The sequence below is a fragment of the Cyprinodon variegatus genome, unplaced genomic scaffold (assembly GCF_000732505.1).
Source record: "Cyprinodon variegatus isolate N-32 unplaced genomic scaffold, C_variegatus-1.0 Scaffold1049, whole genome shotgun sequence".
In the NCBI taxonomy this organism is placed as follows: Eukaryota; Metazoa; Chordata; class Actinopteri; order Cyprinodontiformes; family Cyprinodontidae; genus Cyprinodon; species Cyprinodon variegatus.
The window spans coordinates 93832-102824 of NW_015151502.1; the positions used below are offsets into that span (position 1 = coordinate 93832).

Consider the following 8993-nt stretch of genomic DNA (forward strand, 5'->3'; position numbering starts at 1 on the left):
CACTACACTCTCCTCCTCCCTCTGTTCTCACATCAGAGCCAATATCTACGAAGCCCAAACTGGTTTATAACATCAGTGAGCCTGACTTAAATGGATCCTGCACAGTTTATCTGGAATGCAGAGCAGCTCCTCACAGAAACACCAACTACATCCTGACTGTAGGAAACCAAACACATGAAGGCCCCAAGCTGCATTACCACATCACAACACAAGATGGAGACACAACAGTCACCTGCAATGCCTCTAATGCTGTCAGTGAGATGTCAGCATCAGAAACATTGAGGTGCAAAAACAGCACTGACAGCCTCTCTAACAAAGGTAAGTGCAGATATGAGCTGTTTGTAGATAACATCTGAAATTATTGTTTTTTATTTATTTATTTTTATCTGTTGAGTTCATTGCTCTTTAAAAGGTTACAATTTCTGATCCAGCGTTGGCTAATTAACTTCTTGCAATACTTAATAAAATTCGGGTGGGTTGAGAGCTATGATGATATTTAATACTTGGTAAAACTATGGAAATTGATAATCAGGGGTTAGAGATACACTTTAATAATTTTGAACAGTGATATGTACTAATAATACAGTTTTATATGATTTAATACACATTACATACTAGGGGAGTGAGAAAAAATATATTCTGTCAAATATTGAGATATTTTATTAGATTATTTTTGTAAAAATAAAAGAATGAAGCCTAATGGATCTTAAATGTAAAAACAATTTATATCCAGACATCCATTTAGTTTCTTACTTTTATATAACGCTTGTTGGCAGCAATCGCCTCAAAGCCTGTTATTCAGCTGCATTGCACCAGCAGTGCCACAAGACATTGTGAGATTTCTTAGGGCTATATCATCATATAAATCACAATATATAATCCTTGTTCATGTATCCGAATATATTGTAATCAGTGGTATTGTTACACATGCATAGATATCCATATGTCACTGCCAAATTCTTGCCAATTTCAAGTGCTATTACTATTTATACCATATTATTTCCCTATTGATTAAATCAAATCCTGACATGACTCATGTATATTTGTTCTTTTGTTTTATTATTTTCAGTAGCATTTTACATGACATTTGAGATGGTATTCTGAAGCACTGAACACCGTCCCTCTGTTGTCCAGCCATTGATGAGCTGTTTGGTTTAATGCAGTTCGTGTTGTTTGCAAGAACTTTCTTCCACAGGTGCGGGCAAAAAAAAGTCCTAATTGATAGCAAGGTCTGACATAGTGCAGGGGTGTTTTAAAATTTTTGAAATAATCGAACAAAACATGTGCATATTTTTTCTAGCTTAAAATTCTTGTATTATTTGCGCCCCTGTAAAGTACAGGAACAACTTTTTCTCCTGTACGTTTTTGGCCATTTCTCAGAACAGAAGGCTTGGTGATGGTAGGGACACTTTTGCATCTCAGCTACAGACGGTTAACCTTTCACACAACTTCATGTTTAAAAACTTGAACTTTACCTTCAAAGCAAGAATATTTTGTAGCGTAGGTCTTCAACAGGGGGTCAACGACCCCTAGGGGTCTACGGAGGTACCGCATGGGGGTCGCAAAAGTTTTGGCTGATTAGACTTTTTTTTTTATATTCCCCCTGCAACTTTTTCCAGGAATTGAAATGTCTTTAAATAAACATTAACACATATTTAACACACTCTAGTTAACAGATATACAGAGGCAGAAGATGTATTTCAGTCATCAATGCACACATTCAGCGACACACAGGAGCTCTTTCAAGCTGGGGTCCGTTTCATTCACAACACCTGCCCCATCAACCAGGAATCAGGATCAGAAATACTTTAATAATCCCAGGGAGAAATAACTTTTGTTACATTACTACATACGTAATAGAGTTACTATAGGATCAGTTAAGAATAACACAATTTCATGCATTATATATAATTAGGGGGCCCAGCTCCATCCCGCCATCAGTTTGAGGATCCTTGGCCTGGAAAATGTTAAGGACCCTTGCTTTATAGTCTAAGCTATTTTATTGTTAAATTGGCTGTACTTAGGCTAACTGTCCTGTGGAAAGGTAAAAATTATTAATTATTCGGATTGCAGTGTTTGTGTTCCTCCATAAATAAGGTTTTAGTTCAGAGCACTTTCCTCCGCATCTGACTGTTTCCACCATTAAGCCAAATGTGGCGAATTCTCAATGAGACTAATTTAGCTCTTTTTCAACAAAGCTCAGTTCTAACAACAAGTGTATAAAATAAAGATCTGTAGAGTAATACAACTAATAGATGTCCTGTCAACACAGCCTCCATGAGCTGTGGATTTCATAGTCACATGTCTGATTACGTATTGTTTAGATAGATGGTGTTATGGTCTGGCTCTTGAAAAATAACAAATTAATGGAAAGAAACGTACTGTTAAAATGGGTTTTATTTAACAAAAAATCAGTCATAAGTGGTTTCAGGGGAGAGGAAGAAAGGGGAGAAGGTGGCAGAGAGACAGAAAGGATGGGCTAGCTTCATGAGAAAGAATGGTGCATTTTACTCCAGATTCCACATCCTCCATCACCGCCCCGCCAAGATCACGTACGTCGTGCAGAGCACATGTGCAGTCATGCTAATAAATCAATGAGAACTTTTCCACATCCACCACTACTCCTCACCGTCCATGTACGTCTTCTCTGTACTTCAATTAAATTCAATTCAGTTTATTTCTATAGCGCCAATTCACAACACATGTAATCTCAAGGCACTTTACAGTTCACAAGATCATACAGTCAGATTGATTCAAAGTTTGCTATCTAGGAAAAACCAATTGATTGAGTCGAATGCAATCCCTCACTTCAGTATCAAAATATTGAGCCAAGCTATTTTGTGCTTCACTCCGGTCCGTTAGGAGCCGGCCAGGTCAAGATCTGCAATTGCAATCGTACCAAACAGGAACAAGAACATAGAGAGGATCCAGTTTGTCAAATTGAAATATGGCATCGACAGATCAGTAACTACAAATTAGAGCAGAATTCTTATATATTCCCAAAAACTAAGACCATTTAATTAAACTATCAGATGCAAATTATTGGTACTTCAACATACCAGGAAGCAAATTTCTCATTTTGATCAAAATATTTTATACTGATAGGCTTAAAAGCTTCATCAAATCCAGTTACAACAACTTCCAAGAGCATATGCTGATGAAGATTCTCAGTCATCCAGGTCATCTTCATTCCGTAAAAGTTTAAAAAACAATCCACTGGGAAACCAAGTCCAGTGGATTGTTTTTTAAACTTTTACGGAATTCCAAGAGCATATCTCACAATCTCAAAACAAACCTGTTATCGCAGGCATGGATAAAAAGATGCATATTTTGGAAGTAGAGAACAAACCCATTTTGTATGATCCTAATTATCCCTGTTACAAAGACCCTACAACGAAATAAAATGTTATGGAAGAAACACGTGATTGATGTTGATGGTAACTTTTAATTATTTGATATTAATTTAATTAAGCTTTCATTTCTGCATGTTGTGCACCTATGAATTTAATAATAATATTGTGCATGCTTTCCTCGAGCTCCAGGGAAGTCAAAGCAGAGCAAGATGGGAGAAAAGCAGAGGCTGAAGGCTTTGCTTTTCTTTAGTTTGCCATAGATATCAATTAAATTAAACTTTCTTAATCCTTGAAGGGAAATTCAGTTTCAGTAAAGCCCGTCCAAGAAGACAAAAACACACAGAAACACATTACTCAGACATACATGGGGGATGCGGTGTCCAAGACCTTGTTACCATAAAAAACAAAAGAAAGTTATCCCAAAAGGTGAGGGGAGAAAAAAAATCATATTTCATATTTTATCCGTAGCAGGATAAAGTTAGACCGCAAAAAAAACTCTGCACAATTAAGTGAACACAGATAAAACATGACATCTTGCAGGATGAACGTTCGAGAACATGTTTCTTGTCTTAGCCTCAGTGTGTTTGTATTTGTGTGGGGAAGTCCATGAAGCACAGTTCCCTGGGTTCATGTCGGAGAACAGTGCTTTTAATGTTAAAACGAGCTGCCAAAGCCCACTTCATATAGACCTACACATTAATCTAAGCAGCAATATTCCTCTTTGCCATCTTCCTCTCCTTTGGCGCTATAGCAATGTTGCTCTGTCTTTTTAACACATTCTCCATTTGTGTGTTGTTTGGGTTTTTTTGCATTAAAAAATCTCTTGTTCCAGTCAAATAGGCACTTCAGGTTGCCTGTCTTCATTGTGACTTGTTGAATCTAGGCTCCACTGATAATGGCTTTTCATACTTATTATGCACATATTCAACTCTGAGTGGACCTACTTAGAGTTGACTGAACTAACTCAGCAGCTTTTAAGAAACTGAAAATTTCAAGTTTTCAGCCTAAGGCTAGATCATTTCAGAGTTGAGTTGATTTGAGTTCGAGTTTGTTAAACCTGCTTATTAAAACGGACCCCTGCTCTGGGTGTACAAAGATCTCTGCACTCATTTTAAGATTCGCAAACGTTCTGAAGATCACACCCATGAAGTCTATTTGGTGAATTTTAAAAGAATTCTGACAGACCAAGAGAATCTTTCAAAGATTATTTTACCAAGAAAATTAGATGAATTGGGGAAATCTCTTGAGGAACAAGCAAGAACCTCTGAAAAGAGAGAGCTTAGTTTAGTGGCTAATGACAAGAGTCAGACTTTATTTAGAATGACAGTGAAACCATTGACCTTTGTTAGAATCAGGAAGGGGGTTTTAGGTGCTTTTTCTGGTGCTGTGAGAGCAGTCAGTGAGGGAGCTGATACAGCAGACAGCAATTCCACTGCAAAAACGATATAAAAATAAGTCAAAATTTCTTAAATTAAGTGTATTTACCCTTAATTTGAGCAGGTAAATGAGATAGTTTGCCTATGGAATGAGTATTTGTACTCTTAAAATAAGATAATTGGATAAAATGCTCTTGAAATAAGACAATGCAATTGTGTTTTCTTATTTTAAGTGTAAATTGTCTTGTTCCATTGGCAAAATGTCTCTTTTACCTCCTCAATTCAAGAACAAATGCACTTATTATAAGAAAAAATGACTTATCTAGATTTAGATTTTTTGCAGTGTCAGCAGTAAAGAGGGCAGCTTTCAACTGCTGCAGCAGCGATATAACTGACTCATAAAATTATCCCAAATACACGCGCAGGTGACACACAAAAGAAGAAGTCAGTTAATGAATTATGATGGTTGGCCAAAGGTCAGAGGCTGAGGCAAAAAAATTAGGTCACTGTCTAGAGATCAGTTAAAGGCATGAAATATTAGACATCATGTTAGAAGAGCTTTGATAATCTAGTGGAGGGCTGTGGGCACGATAGCATCTAAATAGACCAGTAAATATGTGAGCCATGAGGGCTGCAGAGCAGGTAGGAATGATTGGAGGTAGAAAAAGGCATAAACAATAACTAAATGTGACAAAGTTTATATAATGTTCTTATTGTGTTGGTCTATTATTATTATAACAATAAACCCACTGGCCACCCATATTACATTAGGGCCCTAAATTTAGTCTCTCAAAGCCTTGTTTTCAAGGGGAAACCTCTGTTTGAGAATGTCTCCTTGATCGGCTTTGGTTATTTCTATGAGTGTCTGTGTGTTCATTACTAATACAGTAATATGGAACTAAAAAACATGCAGAATATTGCCAGGAGGGAAGTTGTTAATGAAGACCTTCTCTTGTGCATAAAATATCACAATCCTATGCAAACTTCTTTTTATTCTTTCAGCTTTTGTAGTTAAACATGGCTCACTGTTAATATGCTCTGTTAACAGGTGAATTGCCCCTTGTGTGGATTCTCAGTGCAGCAGGAGGATGTTTGCTGATCATTTTTATCATAATAGTAGTGATCCTCTGTCTCTGCAGGAGAACGTGGTCTGGTAAGTGATTGTTCAATATTAGATTTCTTCCATCAGAGCATAACTACAGTGTTTAAATAATAACTGGTGTATTAATGATTTATTTGTTTTCTGCAAGGAGGCAGTGATTCAAACGAACTCACTGTATATGCTGATATCTCTGACTTTTCACCTGAAGTTGTAAGTATTCTCATGTTTAAAATAAGCTAATGTTTAAAATTGCCTAAAGTTTCCTAAGTGACTGTTTTTTATTGATTCAGGACACCTCAGCTAATTCAAAGGTCTGTTCTTTATACGACACTGTCAATGACAACGCCGGTCACGGTCAACAAATGGTAAGATGCTAAACTCATTTTTATACTTCAATAACCGAAGAATGTGATTTAAAAATACTTTAGCCTTATTGTACAAATCGGTAGAAATGTTTTATTGTTGCCATCCACATTAATGAAACTGCAATTAACAGGCAGTAAGCTAAGTTCATACTGATGGAGCGAACTGCCTGTATACATTATTGGAAAACACTAAATTACTTGTTGTTTGTCTCTTGTTTTCTTTTTCTTTTTTTTCTTTTTTTAGTTTTTTTGTTTTCGAGAAACCCTTACGTTTTTTTTAGCAATGTTTTTCTGGTAGATAAAATTTCACCACACAGCGTTTAGTAAGACTTCTATCATACTGTGACTAACATTTCTTTTACTCTATTTTTTCATCCAAATAGCCCCAGACAATCTATGATAAGATCCAGATTGAACGTATGAGGAAGGCTTCCTTGTCTCCATACCAGGAGATTTCCTAGATGCTCTCAACATGCTGGAATTTTTTTGGTGCAGCTTAGAAGAGAGGTTAAAAACAAGCCCGGTAGAAGTAAAGAAGAAAACATCGATGAGACCGATTCCCAGACCCAGTGACGTGTTCAACAATTTTGAAACAGAGGATGATTTTGTTACAAAATGCAAAATGCTTTTTAAATCCAAATCACACAAGTATCTATTTGTGTCATTGACTTTGAAATGTATGCTGTTAAGTGTGCAAAATATGTATGTTAAGAAAGCCCAAGAAAATGTGAAAGGAACTAACTGGTCCACGTAATCTGAAACAATACCTCGTTCAGATATAACTGGATGATGTGGAAAGGTATCCACTATTATTATTTTTTCATTAAATATACCGTAGCTTACAGACAATTATTAACAGGCTATTCAGAATTTCTGTTTATTTTAACATTTTTTTTCATGCCTTTGCTAAATTTGATAACAAAAGTATGACTTCCTCTTTTTAAACATGTCACTGGAATTTGTAATTTATTTGTACAGCTTGTAAATATTTAGATAATATAAACATTTTATACCCTCTTGCAAACGTCAGCTTGGGTGATCTATTGTTTGTCTTATATCTAGTTGTATAGTCTTTTGTCCATCTGTTTAACTGCTTTTTTTTTAAGTTCTTTTATATTCTTAGGAAACAAAATAAAAAGTTTTCAAAGCTTTGACCTCTTTTGAAAACATATAAGCATTTATCATTCAGATTTAAGTTCTGAATGACTGCCTCAAAGTTTTCAATTTCTTAAAAAAAATGGACACAGCAGATTTTTGTGATGTTGGACAATGAAACCTCAAACATAATTTTAGAACTTTATTTCAGATACAACTTGAAGCATTTCATGTCCAGTTTAAAAGATGAAACAAATATTTTTAAAAGGAAATCCAAAACATGTGGCCAAGAATCATTTAACTTAGAAATAATCCTAAAGAACTTAATTATAATGAATAAAAAATATTACCACAATTGAAAAAGGAAAAGTTAGATCATCTAAAAGTGTTTTATTTAAGATAGGATCTCTGACCTCAAAAAATGTATTTAAATAAAATGATCTATTGGTCTTATAGGAACCTGGCTGCAACAAGAGGAGGCAAATACCTCCCGCTATTTAAATGTTCATTTACCCAAAAATTCTGGATGAGGAGGAGAAGTAGCACCAGCCTTTCAATCTGACTTAATGATTAGCCAAAAGACAGTTAAAAAGGTACAATTCTTTTTAACATTTAGCCCTTAGTTTCCCCCATCCAAACCATAAAGCAAATGAATATTAATTTAAAAAAGCAGTAAATCTCTTAATTTATAAAACAGAATAAGAATAACCCTACATTTCCTTTTAGTATAATTGTCAAACTCAAATCGAGTATTAGCTCTTCATGGTGTTAGCATAATCTCTTGTTTTCATTAACAGTCAAAAAACATAATTTTTACGTTAATTGGTGTCACTAAATTGTCATTAATGTGTGTGTTTGTACTTGTTTATGTTACCTTTTTTACACTGATTTTGGTATATTTACTAATTCTTGGGACCAACAGGCCTCATGGGGACTGAAAGCTGTTCTTTATTTGGCAGAGCCCCATTTTTAACCTTAGAGAATCAATTTAGAGATATGGTATCAATTAACTTTAGGTTAAGGTTAGTGTTAACAATATACTGGTAATGATTAGGGTAAATGTCAGGGTTAGGTATAAATGCAATAACAAAAATGAATGTAAGTAATTATAAAGTCTTAATATGGACAAAGTCTTTATCTGGATATGTGTGTGTGTGTAGGTGTGTATGAGTGTTGGTATGGGAGTAATGGCCTTTTTTCCACAATACCACAATAATGAGGACCAGTTGTTGTAAAGTGAGAACATTTTGCTGGTCCTCACAATTTTTTTTTCTTCTAATGATTAGGTTCAGGCTAAGATGTCAATTGGGTTAGGGTGAGGTATGCACTGGCAGTGGTTAGGTCTAGGGTTGGTTTTAGGATTAGGACATAGAAAGGGTTGAACATGACTGAAAATCAATTGAACACATGATACTCATATATAGCAGACCAAACATGGGTGTGTTTGAGTGTATGTGCGCATGGTTTTGTGTCTCTGTGTTGCACTGCAATGGATTGGTGACCTGTCAAGGGTGCACCCCGACTTTAATCCATAATACCAGCCCTGCCGCAACCCTAACAGATTAAGTGGGGAAGGCCTGATGGTTGAATGTGAATAAATAGATAGCCTGTATTACTTGATTTTATAAAGATTTCAAGTAATACACTATTGAAACATATTTCAATTAGAATTTAACATTCAGTAATTTTTTGTTGCAAGCTA

The 8993-nt window shown here is 35.4% G+C and overlaps 1 protein-coding gene across 2 annotated transcripts in view; it reads left to right on the forward strand.

Moving 5' to 3' along the window:
- Nucleotides 1–7221, forward strand: part of LOC107101059 (natural killer cell receptor 2B4-like) — a 25559-nt gene extending 18338 nt beyond the window's left edge. Inside the window, exons 3-7 of one of the 2 annotated variants that reach the window (XM_015399816.1) lie at nt 37–318; nt 5778–5882; nt 5980–6041; nt 6122–6196; nt 6580–7221. In XM_015399816.1, coding sequence (XP_015255302.1) covers nt 37–318; nt 5778–5882; nt 5980–6041; nt 6122–6196; nt 6580–6657 — 602 coding nt within the window. In that variant the 3' untranslated portion in view covers nt 6658–7221. The remainder of the gene's footprint in view (nt 1–36; nt 319–5777; nt 5883–5979; nt 6042–6121; nt 6197–6579) is intronic. The other variant, XM_015399817.1, reaches the window with a different exon arrangement.
- The last annotated feature ends 1772 nt before the right edge of the window (nt 7222–8993 follow it).